The sequence below is a fragment of the Anomaloglossus baeobatrachus genome, chromosome 7 (assembly GCF_048569485.1).
Source record: "Anomaloglossus baeobatrachus isolate aAnoBae1 chromosome 7, aAnoBae1.hap1, whole genome shotgun sequence".
In the NCBI taxonomy this organism is placed as follows: Eukaryota; Metazoa; Chordata; class Amphibia; order Anura; family Aromobatidae; genus Anomaloglossus; species Anomaloglossus baeobatrachus.
The window spans coordinates 155377090-155397509 of NC_134359.1; the positions used below are offsets into that span (position 1 = coordinate 155377090).

General features: G+C 44.9%; 1 protein-coding gene across 1 annotated transcript in view; it reads right to left on the bottom strand.

Annotated features, from left to right (window-relative positions):
• The window catches only part of COL3A1 (collagen type III alpha 1 chain), a 264812-nt gene that overhangs the window by 126439 nt on the left and 117953 nt on the right, over nt 1–20420 (bottom strand). Inside the window, exon 7 of the mRNA XM_075317770.1 lies at nt 878–931. Within this exon, the coding sequence (XP_075173885.1) occupies nt 878–931 (54 nt within the window). The remainder of the gene's footprint in view (nt 1–877; nt 932–20420) is intronic.

Consider the following 20420-nt stretch of genomic DNA (forward strand, 5'->3'; position numbering starts at 1 on the left):
CATTTTTTGTGCATTTCTGCAGTGGAAACACATAAAAAACATGTAATCTGCACCTAACAATGTCAAAAAGTTTAGTCAAAGCCAAATTCCAGAAAATTTAATAAATAAAACAGCTTTATGTAAAGTATGACACTCGAGAGACAAAAAACGAAAAAATGCAAGTAATCTAATTTACATCATAGCTGCAGAATTCCGCGACATCAAAAACTTACCTAAAGTTCATGGTGTGAATGTAGCCTAACATGCTAATGTATATTGACTCTCTAAGAACTTTGGGCAGTGGGGCTTTGAGGGGCAGGCACATGTCTCACCCGCAGTCAGTTACATGACATCTTTTTCAGGAAGATGAACCTGCCCAGTTTTTCAAGATGGCCAAGCTTCTGTAAACAGTGTTTTTTTTCCTGAAGCATTCTGCTTAGTGTTGTTGTTTTTTTGTTTTCAGCACTGTGAGCAGTTTTTCAATGTTTTAGGCAAAGTGAGTTTTATTTTTAATGTTTTCTAGCATTTTTGTGGCATTTGATTTTTTTTACTTGTGTTTTCTGGTAATTTTTTTAAACTTCTTTCAACATTTAAGAAACCACTTGTGATTTTTTTTTTGTGACAAAATGATGAAAAAATTGCCTGGTCATCTTTTGAACCTTAGAATGCTCAGGTCACTTCTTTTATCCACTTGTTGCCTTTGGAAACCTGAAGTAGCTAAAAGATGATCAAAAACCTGAACATATTCACAAGTAATTTTTACAAAGAAATGCATATGTTCATTCTTTTGAGAGTTTAGATCTTTTTTTCAGGCGGTTTTCAAATCAGAATCCTTCTGAAAAAGACGTTGTATGAACAAACCCGAAGGGATCTTATCTGTGAACTAATTTATACTTACAGGAGGACCAGGTTGTCCAGATTCACCAGGGGATCCTTGATATCCATGGGGTCCCTGTTGGCAGAAAACAAGAGGAAATAAATACATATTGATTATTCAGACACATATGACGAGCATTGATATACCCAGATGTGAGCTATAGAAAAAGAAAAAAATAAACCAATAAGGCAGTACAATATAAAAGTAGTTGCATATACTCATTTATCTTGGAATTCACTACACTAGAGAGTTATGAGGTCAAGGGTGTACCACAAGGAGTACAAAATATCAGACAATACACTAGACACTAGTGAATCGCAGGGAGAGAATACACAGTCTCAAAATCACCTAAAAGAAAATATGTTTGTTGCTCATAAAGAGCAGTAAGGACTCAACTTTTTAAGCATCTTTGGTATCATGAAAAATTGCAATGCAATTGGTTGCCATGGGCAACAGACAACTTGTTTTTTTTAACAATTCTGATCATCTGCCAACTATTTCCTCACCAGTGACCTTCGAGAGACTAAAGTAATCAATATACAATTTGCTAAGATCATAATTCTGATCTAATGAAGTCAGGTGATCATATACTTTACAAAAATATTCAACCCTTTGTTATTTAACAATTTCCCCTTTCTGCTATAATTTTGATCATATACTTTACTAGAAATACTTTGGCGTAGTGTTGGGGTTCTGTTGCATTGATCAATTCAATAGCTAAATTTCTCTTTATTCATATGTTCATGGCAGTAATGCAGATTCCATTTTTCATATTTTCATTCTTACATATAGCTATTGGATTGTTCATGTCAGTATTCCCACAGCAGTTTCTGCTTTTCAAATATTCCCCTTACGTAGTCACTGGTGTGCACACCTTCTCTCCATATAGTGTAGATTTTTTAGGTTTTGCACCCAGTTCAGACTCAGAATGGTGTTCCAGACGTTATTTCTTGATTGATATACTTTACTAGACACAGCCCTGCCATGAAGAATCCAGGAGAATTAGGAAGTTGAATAGTGATTTATTGTACGCGTTTCGGAGATCATGGTCTCCTTCATCTGGAAAATTACAGATGCACATCCTCTTGACATGCACAAGATACTTATATAAATGCCAGAAATGTGAAAAAGGGCGCGTTGAAAAAGGGCGCACAGATCCGGATCAGTCATCTGATCCTGCAATGTATATCCATATAAACTAATACACTTGAGCTGCACCAAATTGACATGAAATACACATTAGATTTAGATATGCAGTGTATATTTGGAATTGTTAAATTGTTGTACTAAAAAAGGAAAAAATAAAAAGGAAAAAATCCAGATCCGCAGTGGCTCGAGGGGTCTCTGGACCCGAGGCGGGGTCGCGTGGCCTCTCGAAAATAAAAGGGGGTAGAAAGGGTGAATTGGATAATGTTCGTGATGCCACCCACAGTTCGTGGTAAAAATTGGGATACCACCGCTGCTGCGTTTAGGGGAGAGGGAAGCACCCAGGAGCGATGGAATGGCAGCTATTGATGTTAACCCCTCCGTTGGCAGGGGAAGGTGTACCAGGGCTCGGTGCTGGCAGGCTGGGGACCCGTTGGGAGCAAAGGGGCACAACGTGCTCACACAGTCTAGAGATGCTGACACTGACACCAGGCAAACCGAAGTCTTGAACGCCCTGCAGCCTTAAGGCGGCGTTACACTCAACGATTTATCGTGCAATCGCACCTGCTCCCGTCGTTTTTTCATTGCCCGTGTCGCACAAAGTCGTTAAACCCCCGTCACACGTACTTACCTCCCTAACGACGTCGCTGTGGGCGGCGACCATCCTCTTTCTGAAGGGGGAGGGACGTTTGGCGTCACAGCGACATCACACAGCAACCGCCCAATAGAAGCGGAGGGGCGGAGATGAGCGGGACGTAACATCCCGCCCACCTCCTTCCTTTCTCATTGCCGGCGGGACGCAGATAAGTTGTTGTTCGTCGTTCCCGGGGTGTCACACGTAGCAATGTGTGCTGTCACAGGAATGACAAACAACCGACGCGCAGAAGGAGGAACGACATTATGGAAATGAACGGCGTGTCAACGAGCAATGATAAGGTAAGCATTTTTGCTCATTAACAGTCGTTCGGAGGTGTCACACGGTACGACATCTCTAACGATGCCGGATGTGCGTCACGAATTCCGCGACCCCGACGACATATCGCAAGACATATCGTACCATGTAACGCCGCCTTTAGTCCGAACACGTTGAGTCTGTGCCCTTTTGGTGTTGCTGGTTGGTCTGAAGCCTTGTCCCTTGGCACTGTGTTTACACTTGGTGGATCCCTTTTGCTTAAAACTACTAGGGTCCCGCTCACCTGCATGGCTAGCAGAGCAAGCTTGCTCTCATGGTTCACGCTTGGGATTTTCTGGACGGTTTTGGGAAGTCCTATTCCACTCGTTGCACTAGTTCCCAGATTTTGGAGCGGATGGAGAGCGGTTCATGAAGATTCCGTCCTCGTCGGGTGAATTACTGGGCTGCATGAAGCTACTTCCCAGCCTAGGGTCCACGTACCCCGTCGTGCCAGGCCCCTGCCCGGTTGTAGCACTTTAATCCACTGCTATCCATGTACTTATTCAATCACTTATGTCCCATGTGGTGTCCATTTTTGTACTCACCATTGATCTAATACTACAATGTTGTATATGTTTTCGTATCAAATGCATCTATTTATTGTTTCCAATAAAATTTCTACATTTTACATAGTTGGATAGGTTTTTCTAAATTATTACAGCTATATACAGTCATATGAAAAAGTTTGGGCACCCCTATTAATGTTAACCTTTTTTCTTTATAACAATTTGGGTTTTTGCAACAGCTATTTCAGTGTCATATATTTAATAACTGATGGACTGAGTAATATTTCTGGATTGAAATGAGGTTTATTGTACTAACAGAAAATGTGCAATCCGCATTTAAACGAAATTTGATCGGTGCAAAAGTATGGGCACCCTTATCAATTTCTTGATTTGAACACTCCTAACTACTTTTTACTGACTTACTAAAGCACTACATTGGTTTTGTAACCTCGTTCCGTGTGGTTTTACGTGTGTGTGCCTGCTACAATAGGGTAGCATTGCTGAACGTGTCTCCGTACCGCCGGTACGTGCAAAAAATGGTAAACACGTACCGGCGGCACGGATGTGTGTCACAGGCCTTAGGCCCATTTCACACGTCACTGATTCTGGTACGTTTGTGCTTTTTTTATCCATACCGAAATCACTGACATACACAGACCATTATAATCAATGGGTCTGCTCACACATCAGTGATTTTCCACTGAACGTGTCTCCGTGCAGCGTACACCCTTGTCCGTGATTCTGCATGGAGACAAGTCAGTTTTTTTCTGGCATCACTGATGACCCACGGACCACACTATGGTGTGATCTGTGTGCGATCCGTAAAACACGTAACAGAAAATCACGGACACATTAAATATTAAATATTCTCAACTTACCTTGCCTGTGATTCGCTCTGCAGCCTCCGCTCTCGGCAGCTCCTGCTTGGCTCATGAATATTCATGAGAGCAGGAATAGCCAACCAGGAAGTAGCTGCTAAGAGTGGTGGGTGGACACAGCAGACCCAAGGAGTTCAGCACCATGGACAGCAGTAGTGAAGGCAGGTGAGTAATGTCCATATGCAATCACGGATCACGGATTGCACATGGACAACCCACGTGTGCCGTGAATCATGGAACACGGAGGGACATGTGCGTGTTTTACACGTCAGTGAAGAATGTCAGTGTTTTTCACGGACGTGTGAAACGGGCCTTATAGTGGTTATGGATATTGTCCCACTTAAACACCATTTCTTTCTGCTTCCAAACAGCTCCCTGCCACCCCTCCCCCATTCCCCTCCCCAACATGAAAAGAGTGACCCTGGGCAGGCTGGTGTCCCAGGCACAGAGCAGAGGAATCTCAGTAAGTGACCCTCTCCCTCTGGGCTGTGCTTCTCTGTTTAGAAAAGACGTGATAGTTGTATCAACACAGCAGAGATAGCAGCCTCTGTCCGCATCATCTGTAGCATGCAGCAGAGCGGGTACACATGTCTACAAATGATTTTGGATTGGGCCTTGCTTCTCCTGATGCCAGAACAATGATGGACAAAGGAGTATAATTAGTTGTTTGGAAACAACCTCCTCCCGGGCCCCTGTGTAACTGCCTTGGCTGCAGTGGCGGCAATATGTGTGCCCCGGGCAGGACACCACCTCACTGAAGTCTCTTATTCACTTCCCTTCCAGGGCATCGAGTGGCGGCTGCAGACAGTCAGGAATCCAGAGTCAGAATGTGTCCACAGCCACATTGTGTTCGCACGCGTGCTGAGTGACACTTGGAGTGCTACTATGCTCCTCCAATGTCAACTCTAGAGATGAGCGAGCCTCTAGAGGCTCGAGTTTGGTTCGTCGAACGGAGGCCGCGTTCGAGTTCAGTTCGGCGAGCCGTCGACGAACCTCTTGAACCCCATAGAAAACAATGGGAGGCAATCACAAACACATAAAAATACAAAGAAAACACCTTCAAAGGTGTCCAAAAGGTGTCAAACAACTCCCAAGACAACACAAACACATGGGAAAGTGACAAAGACATATACTCATGTGAAAACAAAACAGCTGGACGAGGAAAAAGAGGAGGAGACACAGATATAGGCATGGCATGCCCATCTAAAATCATGTAAAACACCGCAAGGGGACTCCAAGCAGAGTCTCCCTTTTTCCAAAAAATGGGCCACACAGACACCTCTTCAGTGGCATCACTTGTGCCCTAGTTGCACACTGGATGTTTTGATTTGCATCAAGCACATTCAAAAATACGCCTGCCTTAACTGTCCCCAGGATGACACCTGGGTAGGTAGCAAAGTCTTTCCTGATCCATGATTTGTTCATCTTGGCTCATTTTTAAAAACATAGCAAGCGGACTCCAAGCAGAGTCTCCCTTTTTTCCAAAAATTTGGCCACACAGACACCACTTAAGTGGCATCACTTGTGTCCCAGCTGCAAACTTGACAGGTACATTAGAATCAAGCACATTCCAAATCCACAAGCCTTTACTCTTCCCAGGATGACACGGGGGTAGTAAAGTCCTTGCGGATCCATGACTTGTTCATCTTGATGAACATTAGTCTGTCCACATTGTCACTGGACAGACGCGTGCGCTTATCTGTCAGCACACACCCAGCAGCACTGAAGACACGTTCAGAGACAACGCTGGCTGCGAGACACGACAAGATCTCCAAGGTGTAAGTGGCGAACTCAGGCCATTTTTCAACATTGGAAGCCCAAAATGACCAAGACTCCATTTGCAATGTCATGGTATCGATGTTCATTTGGAAATACTCCTTTATCATCTTCTCCAGCTCTTGACTATGTGTCAGACTTCTTGCCTCTTGTGGCCTTGCATTGGATGGTCTAAAAAAATTATGAAACTATTCCATAAAATTGATGTTACCAGCACCAGATACGGTGTTGCTGGTACGGTTTGACTGATAATGACGAAACAGTCCCATGCTTGGCAAGTTACAACTGGGAGATTCACTCCGTGCACCACTGGTGTTTCGTGGAAAAGCCGAGCTAAGATTGAGTAACAGCTTCTGCTGATACTCCTGCATATGTGCGTCCCTTTCTATGGCTGGAATTATTTTGCCAAATTTGGACTTGTACCGGGGATCTAATAGTGTGGCAAGCCAGTAGTCATCATTACTTCTAATTTTGACAATCCGAGGGTAGTAGGTAGTAGGTAGTGCAGCAAGAAGGCGCTCATGTATCTTGTGCATCCAAGCGGACCAAGTCCTCGCTGTGTTTGTGGCAGAGAGGTGATAACCGTGCTTTCTTTCTCTGACATCTCCCCCCAACCTCGTTCAACCGAAATTTGACCAAGGTCTCCCTCATCTGCTGAGTCTTCTATGTCCATCGAGAGTTCGTCCTCCATTTCTTCCTGGTCTCCAGCACTTTCCTCCTATTTCCTTCCTCCTCCTCCAGGATATCCTGTGGAAATTACCAATAGGAACACAACCCAAAGACAGACCAGTACAAGGGACACGCCAAGAATCCCATGTATCAACACGTACCATCCCTTTTCACCTCTCATCAAGAACATTATCTTTAAACATTGGCCACTCCTTAAGACCGCATATCCTGAGGTGAAAGAATTCATTGAACCCCCTTTATTTTGTAATAAGAGGCCTAGGAACCTTAGAGACAGTTTGGTAAGGGCGGGCATTGGCTCTAACAAAACAACTCTACGACAGACCTTCTTGGGCACCCCAAAGAAAGGGAACTTCCCATGTCACCATTGCATCCAATGCAATAATCTCACCAAGGGCGATACCTTCACCCATCCCTTGTCAGGACGAGTATTCCACATACAAGGATTCTTTACTTGCGAGTAGTCTACTTGATAAAGTGCCCGTGCGGTATCGAATATGTTGGAGAGACCACCCAACATATCCGGGACCGCATAAGTAAGCATTAGAGTTGAGCGCGGTTCGCGGTTCGAGGTTCTCCAGTTCGCGGCTCAAGTGATTTTGGGGGCTGTTCTAGATCGAACTAGAACTTGAGCTTTTTGCTAAAGCTCGATAGTTCTAGATACGTTCGAGAACGGTTCTAGCAGCAAAAAGACAAGCTAATTACTAGCTGGCTTTCCGCTGTAATAGTGTAAGTCACTCTGTGACTAACACTATTACGAAATTTCAGCGTATCGTGTGCAGGAACAGCGCATTCAGATCACTGCTGTATGGATAATGGCAATCGCCATTTTTTTTTTCCTTGTCTTCCTTCCCTAAGTGCGCGCGTGTAGTGGGGCGGGCCAGCATGTCAGCTAATCCCAGACACACACACAGCTAAGTGGACTTTTAGCCAGAGAAGCAAAGGCATGTGTGATAGGATGTCCATGTCACATGTCCCTGCATTATAAAAACGGACATTTTCCTCCAGCACGCCATTATCTGCCTTCTGCATCTTGGTGTCAGTCACCGCTGGCGTAGCTCCTGTCTCCGATACTGCTGTGTACGCTCTATACACAGCGCTATACAGAATAGGGATAGACGTTTCTATTAGTCCTTTTAAGGGCTAATACCGGGAGGGTCAGAACCATAGGTGAAAACAGATTTTAACAGCTACACAAGATGACAGCGTCTGTGTAGCTAAGGTCAGGGATTTCCTCGCTGCATTTCCCCATTAGGAGGGATAGAAAGGCAGGCTTCCTTTCCTCTACCCAGACCCACAACCCTGCACTGTACCCTCCTGCCCTTTGCACACTCAAGCTCATGGTTACTAAGCCATTATACTAGCAAACACTGAGTAAACTTAGTGGCATCCTAAAAGTCGCAGTTGGACTTCCATTAGTGTCCCACTGGTGCAAATCTATGTGCATCACCTCTGCATTGCACACTCAAACTCATTGTTACTAAGCCATTATACTAGCAAACACTGAGTAAACTTAGTGGCATCATAAAAGTGGCTGTTGGACTTCCATTAGTGTCCCACTGGTGCAAATCTATGTGCATCACCTCTGCATTGCACACTCAAACTCATTGTTACTAAGCCATTATACTAGCAAACACTGAGTACACTTAGTGGCATCATAAAAATGGCTGTTGGACTTCCATTAGTGTCCCACTGGTGCAAATCTATGTGCATCACCTCTGCATTGCACACTCAAACTCATTGTTACTAAGCCATTATACTAACAAACACTGAGAAAACTTAGTGGCATCCTAAAAGTGGCTGTTGGACTTCCATTAGTGTCCCACTGGTGCAAATCTATGTGCATCACCTCTGCATTGCACAATCAAACTCATTGTTACTAAGCCATTATACTAGCAAACACTGAGTAAACTTAGTGGCATCCTAAAAGTGGCTGTTGGACTTCCATTAGTGTCCCACTGGTGCAAATCTATGTGCATCACCTCTGCATTGCACACTCAAACTCATTGTTACTAAGCCATTACACTAGCAAACACTGAGTAAACTTAGTGGCATCCTAAAATTGGCTGTTGGACTTCCATTAGTGTCCCACTGGTGCAAATCTATGTGCATCACCTCTGCATTGCACACTCAAACTCATTGTTACTAAGCCATTATACTAGCAAACACTGAGTAAACTTAGTGGCATCCTAAAAGTGGCTGTTGGACTTCCATTAGTGTCCCACTGGTGCAAATCTATGTGCATCACCTCTGCATTGCACACTCAAACTCATTGTTACTAAGCCATTATACTAGCAAACACTGAGTAAACTTAGTGGCATCCTAAAATTGGCTGTTGGACTTCCATTAGAGTCCCACTGGTGCAAATCTATGTGCATCACCTCTGCATTGCACACTCAAACTCATTGTTACTAAGCCATTATACTAGCAAACACTGAGTAAACTTAGTGGCATCCTAAAAGTGGCTGTTGGACTTCCATTAGTGTCCCACTGGTGCAAATCTATGTGCATCACCTCTGCATTGCACACTCAAACTCATTGTTACTAAGCCATTATACTAGCAAACACTGAGTAAACTTAGTGGCCTCCTAAAGTGGCTGTTTGACTTCCATTAGTGTCCCACTGGTGCAAATCTATGTGCATCACCTCTGCATTGCACACTCAAACTCATTGTTACTAAGCCATTATACTAGCAAACACTGAGTAAACTTAGTGGCATCATAAAAGTGGCTGTTGGACTTCCATTAGTGTCCCACTGGTGCAAATCTATGTGCATCACCTCTGCATTGCACACTCAAACTCATTGTTACTAAGCCATTATACTAGCAAACACTGAGTACACTTAGTGGCATCATAAAAATGGCTGTTGGACTTCCATTAGTGTCCCACTGGTGCAAATCTATGTGCATCACCTCTGCATTGCACACTCAAACTCATTGTTACTAAGCCATTATACTAACAAACACTGAGAAAACTTAGTGGCATCCTAAAAGTGGCTGTTGGACTTCCATTAGTGTCCCACTGGTGCAAATCTATGTGCATCACCTCTGCATTGCACAATCAAACTCATTGTTACTAAGCCATTATACTAGCAAACACTGAGTAAACTTAGTGGCATCCTAAAAGTGGCTGTTGGACTTCCATTAGTGTCCCACTGGTGCAAATCTATGTGCATCACCTCTGCATTGCACACTCAAACTCATTGTTACTAAGCCATTACACTAGCAAACACTGAGTAAACTTAGTGGCATCCTAAAATTGGCTGTTGGACTTCCATTAGTGTCCCACTGGTGCAAATCTATGTGCATCACCTCTGCATTGCACACTCAAACTCATTGTTACTAAGCCATTATACTAGCAAACACTGAGTAAACTTAGTGGCATCCTAAAAGTGGCTGTTGGACTTCCATTAGTGTCCCACTGGTGCAAATCTATGTGCATCACCTCTGCATTGCACACTCAAACTCATTGTTACTAAGCCATTATACTAGCAAACACTGAGTAAACTTAGTGGCATCCTAAAATTGGCTGTTGGACTTCCATTAGAGTCCCACTGGTGCAAATCTATGTGCATCACCTCTGCATTGCACACTCAAACTCATTGTTACTAAGCCATTATACTAGCAAACACTGAGTAAACTTAGTGGCATCCTAAAAGTGGCTGTTGGACTTCCATTAGTGTCCCACTGGTGCAAATCTATGTGCATCACCTCTGCATTGCACACTCAAACTCATTGTTACTAAGCCATTATACTAGCAAACACTGAGTAAACTTAGTGGCCTCCTAAAGTGGCTGTTTGACTTCCATTAGTGTCCCACTGGTGCAAATCTATGTGCATCACCTCTGCATTGCACACTCAAACTCATTGTTACTAAGCCATTATACTAGCAAACACTGAGTAAACTTAGTGGCATCCTAAAAGTGGCTGTTGGACTTCCATTAGTGTCCCACTGGTGCAAGTCTATGTGCATCACCTCTGCATTGCACACTCAAACTCATTGTTACTAAGCCATTATACTAGCAAACACTGAGTAAACTTAGTGGCATCCTAAAAGTGGCTGTTGGACTTCCATTAGTGTCCCACTGGTGCAAATCTATGTGCATCACCTCTGCATTGCACACTCAAACTCATTGTTACTAAGCCATTACACTAGCAAACACTGAGTAAACTTAGTGGCATCCTAAAATTGGCTGTTGGACTTCCATTAGTGTCCCACTGGTGCAAATCTATGTGCATCACCTCTGCATTGCACACTCAAACTCATTGTTACTAAGCCATTATACTAGCAAACACTGAGTAAACTTAGTGGCATCCTAAAATTGGCTGTTGGACTTCCATTAGTGTCCCACTGGTGCAAATCTATGTGCATCACCTCTGCATTGCACACTCAAACTCATTGTTACTAAGCCATTATACTAGCAAACACTGAGAAAACTTAGTGGCATCCTAAAAGTGGCTGTTGGACTTCCATTAGTGTCCCACTGGTGCAAATCTATGTGCATCACCTCTGCATTGCACAATCAAACTCATTGTTACTAAGCCATTATACTAGCCAACACTGAGTAAACTTAGTGGCATCCTAAAAGTGGCTGTTGGACTTCCATTAGTGTCCCACTGGTGCAAATCTATGTGCATCACCTCTGCATTGCACACTCAAACTCATTGTTACTAAGCCATTATACTAGCAAACACTGAGTAAACTTAGTGGCATCCTAAAAGTGGCTGTTGGACTTCCATTAGTGTCCCACTGGTGCAAATCTATGTGCATCACCTCTGCATTGCACACCCAAACTCATTGTTACTAAGCCATTACACTAGCAAACACTGAGTAAACTTAGTGGCATCCTAAAATTGGCTGTTGGACTTCCATTAGTGTCCCACTGGTGCAAATCTATGTGCATCACCTCTGCATTGCACACTCAAACTCATTGTTACTAAGCCATTATACTAGCAAACACTGAGTAAACTTAGTGGCATCCTAAAAGTGGCTGTTGGACTTCCATTAGTGTCCCACTGGTGCAAATCTATGTGCATCACCTCTGCATTGCACACTCAAACTCATTGTTACTAAGCCATTATACTAGCAAACACTGAGTAAACTTAGTGGCATCCTAAAATTGGCTGTTGGACTTCCATTAGAGTCCCACTGGTGCAAATCTATGTGCATCACCTCTGCATTGCACACTCAAACTCATTGTTACTAAGCCATTATACTAGCAAACACTGAGTAAACTTAGTGGCATCCTAAAAGTGGCTGTTGGACTTCCATTAGTGTCCCACTGGTGCAAATCTATGTGCATCACCTCTGCATTGCACACTCAAACTCATTGTTACTAAGCCATTACACTAGCAAACACTGAGTGAACTTAGTGGCATCCTAAAAGTGGCTGTTGGACTTCCATTAGTGTCCCACTGGTGCAAATCTATGTGCATCACCTCTGCATTGCACACTCAAACTCATTGTTACTAAGCCATTATACTAGCAAACACTGAGTAAACTTAGTGGCATCCTAAAATTGGCTGTTGGACTTCCATTAGTGTCCCACTGGTGCAAATCTATGTGCATCACCTCTGCATTGCACACTCAAACTCATTGTTACTAAGCCATTATACTAGCAAACACTGAGTAAACTTAGTGGCATCCTAAAAGTGGCTGTTGGACTTCCATTAGTGTCCCACTGGTGCAAATCTATGTGCATCACCTCTGCATTGCACACTCAAACTCATTGTTACTAAGCCATTATACTAGCAAACACTGAGTGAACTTAGTGGCATCCTAAAAGTGGCTGTTGGACTTCCATTAGTGTCCCACTGGTGCAAATCTATGTGCATCACCTCTGCATTGCACACTCAAACTCATTGTTACTAAGCCATTAAACTAGCAAACACTGAGTAAACTTAGTGGCATCCTAAAAGTAGCTGTTGGACTTCCATTAGTGTCCCACTGGTGCAAATCTATGTGCATCACCTCTGTATTGCACACTCAAACTCATTGTTACTAAGCCATTATACTAGCAAACTATCCTGCCAGTTTAAGGGCTGTAGTTGCATTGTCAGGGATAGTTATTGTTGTTTATTCTGCTGTTAATAAAGATAGACCACCGCTGCAATCTACACCACCTCTCAATTTTTACTACCACATTTTAAGTGCACAATCTTGTCGCAATCAAAATGAGTGGCAAAATGACAGATGCTGGTTGAAAGGGGAAAAGGCGTGTTGGAAAAGGAAAAAAAGGGTTTGTCCGTGGGGAAGGTGGCAAAGCTCCATTAACATCTGCTGAAGATAGACCATCTTCCAGCAAAAGTAAGATGTCTACTACTTACCATGGACAATCCGATGTGCTTCCTTTTTACGGACACAAGCAACTGGAACAAAGGTAGATGATGGCCAAAAAAGGAAAATGCTTGAATGGATCTCAAGTGGTCCAACAAGTGCCCTCTCTGCCACCTCAACTACCGCATCCAAAAAACACCAGTCCTCTGAGTTGTCATCCCAATCAAACTTGCTTTCTCCCAGCTCTGAAGTCTCCATCCGCCCTGCACAGTATGATGGAACTGAGATGGCTGAGTCTGCAGAGCTGTTCAGTCACACTATAGCCTGCGAATCAGAGGTCTGCTCCCAAGCTACAGTGAGTACAGACCAGGAAATGGTCTGCAGTGATGCCCAGAACCTTTGTGACTCTGATTCAGGCCGTGAGGACCAAGTTTCTGAGCATAATGTTGACCCTTTTTCACAAACTGTAACACCTGTTGTTGTAGACAATGAGGAACATACTGATGACGATGAGACGCAGATACCAGATTGGGATGACAACTTAAATATTCGGTCAGGGCAAGAAGAGGCTCGGTCTGAGGGTGAGGGGAGTGAAAACACAACAATTGATGAGGAAGTTCTAGATCCCACCTACTGTCAACCCACAGCCAGGCCCTCGAGGAGGTCAACAGAGACGGTGGAGGAGGATGCAACTGACAACGAAGTTACCTTGCGCCTTTCTGTACAGAGTCGGAGTACTGGTAGCACGTCTACAACTGCATCCTCAGCCACCACTGTGCCTCTGAGTACTAGTCGGGGTGGATCAGCAGGTCACATGCCCTCTAAGCCTTGCCTAGCCTGGTCCTTTTATGACATAGCAAAAGATCGCCCAAATTATGTGATCTGTAAAATTGTTCGTGATTCTGTTAGTAGAGGGCAAAACCTCAGCAGTTTGACAACTTCTTCCATGAATCGTCACATGAATAAATATCATATGTCCCAGTGGGAAGCTCACCGTGCTGCAATGCGGCCTAGCGGAGCGAACCATCCACCGCCTGCCCCTTCCAGTGCATCCGCACACTCTTCATCTTCTAGGACTGTGGGGACAGCTGTCACACCTGGTTTTCCATGCACAACTTCCACCACTGTAACCGCAACAGGAAGTTTGCTTGTAAGGTCGTCAGTTGGTTTGGAAGGGGAAACAAGTGCGTGTGTACAGCTCTCTCAGACATCGATAGCACCAACGTTGGATGAAGGCAACATCATGTCTACGCCTGCACTTTCCTCACAAACCTGCATTTTTCCAGGGACACCCTACTCAACACCGTCTACACACAGCAGCCAGATCTCTGTCCCTCAGATGTGGACAAATAAAAGGCCATTTCCTGCGACCCATGACAAAGCTAAGAGGTTGGCTTTATCCCTCTGTAAGCTCTTGGCTACTGAAATGCTGCCTTTCCGCCTGGTGGACACACAGGATTTTAGAGACCTTATGTCTGTCGCTGTGCCCCAGTACCAGATGCCCAGTCGCCACTACTTCTCTAAGAAAGGTGTGCTCGCGCTACACCAGAATGTCGCACACAACATCACCGCTTCCTTGAGAAACTCTGTGTGTGAACGGGTGCATTTCACCACCGATACTTGGACCAGTAAGCATGGACAGGGACATTACATGTCGCTGACTGGGCACTGGGTAACTATGGTGATAGATGGTGAAGGGTCTGCTGCACAAGGTTTGCCGTCCCCACGACTTGTGTGTCAATCCTCTGTCTGTCCAAGTTCCGCCACTGCTTCTGCCTCCTCCACCTCATCTGGGTCCTCCACCTCCGCCCCAAGCCTGCCTGGTCAGGCCACCAGCGTTCTCACTGCGCAGAAGGAATCACGCACCCCTCATTACTATGCTGGCAGCAGAGCGCAACGGCATCAGGCGGTCTTTAGCTTGACATGTCTTGGAAATAGGAGTCACACAGCGGCTGAGTTGTGGGCAGCTCTGGAGACTGAGTTTAATAAATGGTTGTCTCCACTCAACCTGCAGCCTGGTAAGGCCGTGTGCGACAATTCTGCAAACCTGGGTGCGGCCCTTCGCCTGGGCAAGGTGACACACGTGCCTTGTATGGCTCATGTGTTGAACCTTGTTGTCCAGCAATTTTTAACACACTATCCCGGCCTAGATGGCCTTCTGACCAGGGCACGAAAACTGTCTGCTCACTTCCGCCGTTCAACTGCCGCAGCTGAGCGACTTGCATCGCTCCAGAAGTCTTTCGGCCTGCCGGTTCATCGCCTGAAATGCGATGTGGCGACATGCTGGAATTCGACTCTCCACATGTTACAGCGGCTGTGGCAGCACCGCCGACCCCTGGTGCAATACGTCATGACGTATAGCCTGGGCCAACGAGATGCAGAGGTGGGGAAGATCACCCTGATGGAGTGGTCTCAGATCAAGGACCTATGCACCCTTCTGCACAGTTTCGACATGGCGACGAATATGTTTAGCGCTGACAATGCCATTATCAGCATGACAATTCCAGTCATTTACATGCTGGAGCACACGCTAAACACTATTCGGAGTCAGGGGGTGGGACAACAGGAAGGGGAGGAACTACAGGAGGATTCATATGCGCAAGACACAACAACATTACCAAGGTCCAGACGTTCATCATCACCAACGCTGCAGGCATGGGACCATGGTTGACAGGGATCAACAAGGGCGCATGGTAGCAGGCGAAATGTTGAGGAAGGTGCAGGAGAACATGAAGAAATGGAGGACGAACTGTCCATGGACATGGAAGACTCAGCGGATGAGGGAGACCTTGGTCAACTTTCAGTTGAAAGAGGTTGGGGGGAGATGTCAGAGGAAGAAAGAACGGTTAGCACCTCTATGCCACAAACACAGCGTGGATTGGTCCGCATGGCTGCGCAAGACACATGAGTGCCTTCTTGCTGCACTACCTCCAACATGACCCTCGTATTGTCAAAATTAGAAGTGATGATGACTACTGGCTTGCCACACTATTAGATCCCCGGTACAAGTCCAAATTTTGTGACATAATTCCAGCCATAGAAAGGGACGCACGTATGCAGGAGTATCAGCAGATGCTGTTACTCGATCTTAGCTAGGCTTTTCCACCAAACAACCGTGCAGGTGCAGGGAGTGAATCTCCCAGTTGTAACTTGACAAACATGGGACGGTTTCGTCATCTTCAACAGTGTACCCGTACCAGTAGCACCGTATCTGGTGCTGGTAAAAACAATTTTATTGAATCTTTTCATAATTTTTTTAGACCCTCCTTTCCAAGGCCACCAGAGACAACAAGTCTGACACATAGTCAACGGCTGGAGAGGATGATACAGGAGTATCTCCAAATGAACATCGATGCCATGACTTTGCAAATGGAGTGGAAGGAAGGAAAAAGATCGGCACAACCTCTTCTAAGATAAAATCATCCAAACTTTATTTGTGAATATTAAAAAGTTCCATCTGTGAAACCAAAGGAGTTACTCCATGGAAACTTTACGCGTTTCGGACTACCGTATTAAAACAAAAAAGAGTCCTTAATCTCTTTTTTGTTTTAATACGGTAGTCCGAAACGCGTAAAGTTTCCATGGAGTAACTCCTTTGGTTTCACGGATTGAACTTTTTAATATTCACAAATAAAGTTTGGATGATTTTATCTTAGAAGAGGTTGTGTCGGATCTTTTTTCTTCCTTCCACTACTTCCAACCGGTTGGGACTTACTGGTAGATTCCAGGCACCCGCAAGGATCAGCAGCCCGGGCGGCAGGTGAGCTGAAGAAAATCCTTCGTTTTCCACTTTGCAAATGGAGCCTTGCTCATTTTGGGCTTCAAATCTTGAAAAATGGCCAAAGCTCTCCACTTACACCTTGGAGATTTTGTCGTGTTCAGCTGCCAGCATTGTCTCTGAACGTGTCTTCAGTGCTGCTGGGTGTGTGCTGACAGATAAGCGCACGCGTCTGTCCAGTGACAATGTGGACAGACTAACGTTCATCAAAATGAACAAGTCATGAATCCACAAGAATTTACTACCCCTGTGTCATCCTGGGGAGAGTAAATGCTTGTGGATTTGGAATGTGCTTGATGCAAATCAAAACATCCTGTTTGCAACTAGGGCACAAGTGCTGCCACTGAAGGGGTGAGTGTTTGTGTGGCCCAATTTTTGGAAAAAAGGGAGACTCCGCTTGGAGTAACCCTTGCTTACATTGTTTTTAAAAATGATCCAAGATGAACAGAGCTGGGATCAGGAAAGACTTTGCTACCTACCCCGGTGTCATCCTGGGGACGGTTAAGTATGGCGTATTTTTGAATGTGCTTGATGCAAATCTAGCTGTGAAGTGTACAACTGGGGCACAAGTGCTGCCACTGAATAGGTGGGTGTGTGTGGGGCCCAATTTTTGGAAAAAAAGGGAGACTCCGCTTGGAGTAACCCTTGCTTACATTGTTTTTAAAAATGATCCAAGATGAACAGAGCTGGGATCAGGAAAGACTTTGCTACCTATCCCGGGGTCATCCAGGGGACGGTTAAGTATGGCGTATTTTTGAATGTGCTTGATGCAAATCTAGCTGTGAAGTGTACAACTGGGGCACAAGTGCTGCCACTGAATGGGTGGGTGTGTGTGGGGCCCAATTTTTGGAAAAAAAGGGAGACTCCGCTTGGAGTAACCCTTGCTTACATTGTTTTTAAAAATGATCCAAGATGAACAGAGCTGGGATCAGGAAAGACTTTGCTACCTATCCCGGGGTCATCCTGGGGACGGTTAAGTATGGCGTATTTTTGAATGTGCTTGATGCAAATCTAGCTGTGAAGTGTACAACTGGGGCACAAGTGCTGCCACTGAATGGGTGGGTGTGTGTGGGGCCCAATTTTTGGAAAAAAAGGGAGACTCCGCTTGGAGTAACCCTTGCTTACATTGTTTTTAAAAATGATCCAAGATGAACAGAGCTGGGATCAGGAAAGACTTTGCTACCTACCCCGGTGTCATCCTGGGGACGGTTAAGTATGGCGTATTTTTGAATGTGCTTGATGCAAATCTAGGTGTGAAGTGTACAACTGGGGCACAAGTGCTGCCTCTGAAGGGGTGGGTGTGTGTGTGGCCCAATTTTTGGAAAAAAGGGAGACTCCGCTTGGAGCAACCCTTGCTTACATTGTTTTTAAAAATGATCCAAGATGAACAGAGCTGGGATCAGGAAAGACTTTGCTACCTACCCCAGGGTCATCCTGGGGACGGTTAAGTATGGTGTATTTTTAAATGTGCTTGATGCACATCTAGCTGTGAAGTGTACAACTGGGGCACAAGTGCTGCCACTGAATGGGTGGGTGTGTGTGGGGCCCAATTTTCGGAAAAAAAGGGAGACTCAGCTTGGAGTAACCCTTGCTTACATTGTTTTTAAAAATGATCCAAGATGAACAGAGCTGGTATCAGGAAAGACTTTGCTACCTACCCCGGTGTCATCCTGGGGACGGTTAAGTATGGCGTATTTTTGAATGTGCTTGATGCAAATCTAGGTGTGAAGTGTACAACTGGGGCAAAAGTGCTGCCACTGAAGGGGTGGGTGTGTGTGTGGCCCAATTTTTGGAAAAAAGGGAGACTCCGCTTGGAGTAACCCTTGCTTACATTGTTTTTAAAAATGATCCAAGATGAACAGAGCTGGGATCAGAAAAGACTTTGCTACCTACACCGGTGTCATCCTGGGGACGGTTAAGTATGGCGTATTTTTGAATGTGCTTGATGCACATCTAGCTGTGAAGTGTACAACTGGGGCACAAGTGCTGCCACTGAATGGGTGGGTGTGTGTGGGGCCCAATTTTCGGAAAAAAAGGGAGACTCAGCTTGGAGTAACCCTTGCTTACATTGTTTTTAAAAATGATCCAAGATGAACAGAGCTGGTATCAGGAAAGACTTTGCTACCTACCCCGGTGTCATCCTGGGGACGGTTAAGTATGGCGTATTTTTGAATGTGCTTGATGCAAATCTAGCTGTGAAGTGTACAACTGGGGAAAAAGTGCTGCCACTGAAGGGGTGGGTGTGTGTGTGGCCCAATTTTTGGAAAAAAGGGAGACTCCGCTTGGAGTAACCCTTGCTTACATTGTTTTTAAAAATGATCCAAGATGAACAGAGCTGGGATCAGAAAAGACTTTTCTACCTACACCGGTGTCATCCTGGGGACGGTTAAGTATGGCGTATTTTTGAATGTGCTTGATGCAAATCTAGCTGTGAAGTGTACAACTGGGGCACAAGTGCTGTCACTGAATGGGTGGGTGTGTGTGGGGCCCAATTTTTGGAAAAAAAGGGAGACTCCGCTTGGAGTAACCCTTGCTTACATTGTTTTTAAAAATGATCCAAGATGAACAGAGCTGGGATCAGGAAAGACTTTGCTACCTACCCCGGGGTCATCCTGGGGACGGCTAAGTATGGCGTATTTTTGAATGTGCTTGATGCAAATCTAGCTGTGAAGTGTACAACTGGGTCACAAGTGCTGCCACTGAAGGGGTGGGTGTGTGTGTGGCCCAATTTTTGGAAAAAAGGGAGACTCCGCTTGGAGTCACCTTGCGGTGTTTTACATGATTTTAGAAGGGCGTGCCATGCCTATATATGTGTCTCCTCCTCTTTTTCCTTGTCCAGCTCTTTTGTTTTCGCATGAGTATATGTCCTTGTCACTTTCCCATGTGTTTATGTTGTGTTGTGAGTTGTTTGTCACCTTTTGGACACCTTTGTGGGTGTTTTCTAGGTGTTTTTATGTGTTTGTGATTGCCTGCCATTGTTTCCTATGCGGTTCGAGTTCGGTTCGTCGAACGTTCGCCGAACCGAACTTGAAGGAGACGCCCGTTCGGCGAACCGAACTCGAGCCGAACCGCGACCGGTTCGCTCATCTCTAGTAAGCATAAGTCCACTATCAGGTGCAGGCAGGTCATGTTACCAATACCACACCATTTTATCACCCAGGGCCATACAATTGCCCAGCTTAGATACCAAGTGATTGAACATGTACCCCCTATGAGGAGAGGGGGAAATAGAATACGTACCGTCAAAGAGAGAGATTCTTATTGGATTCATACCCTTAACACATTAGAACCAAGAGGTCTTAATAGAGAGTACGAGGTGCATGTCTAGACACATCACCTGCGCCTGTTACACACAAGTGTGATATCAGATTAATTCATGTTTTTATTAAATGTCTCTCGGTCTCTGTCCGGTCCCTGTGAACAATAGGATACGCGTCATATTATGTATGTACTGTACAGTATGATCACTGCTACTATAGAAACTCCGGTATAAGGATTTGTTTAACATAATACCTATAGTTTCAAATTATTCTGAATAATGCAGCTATACTAATCGATTTTTCTT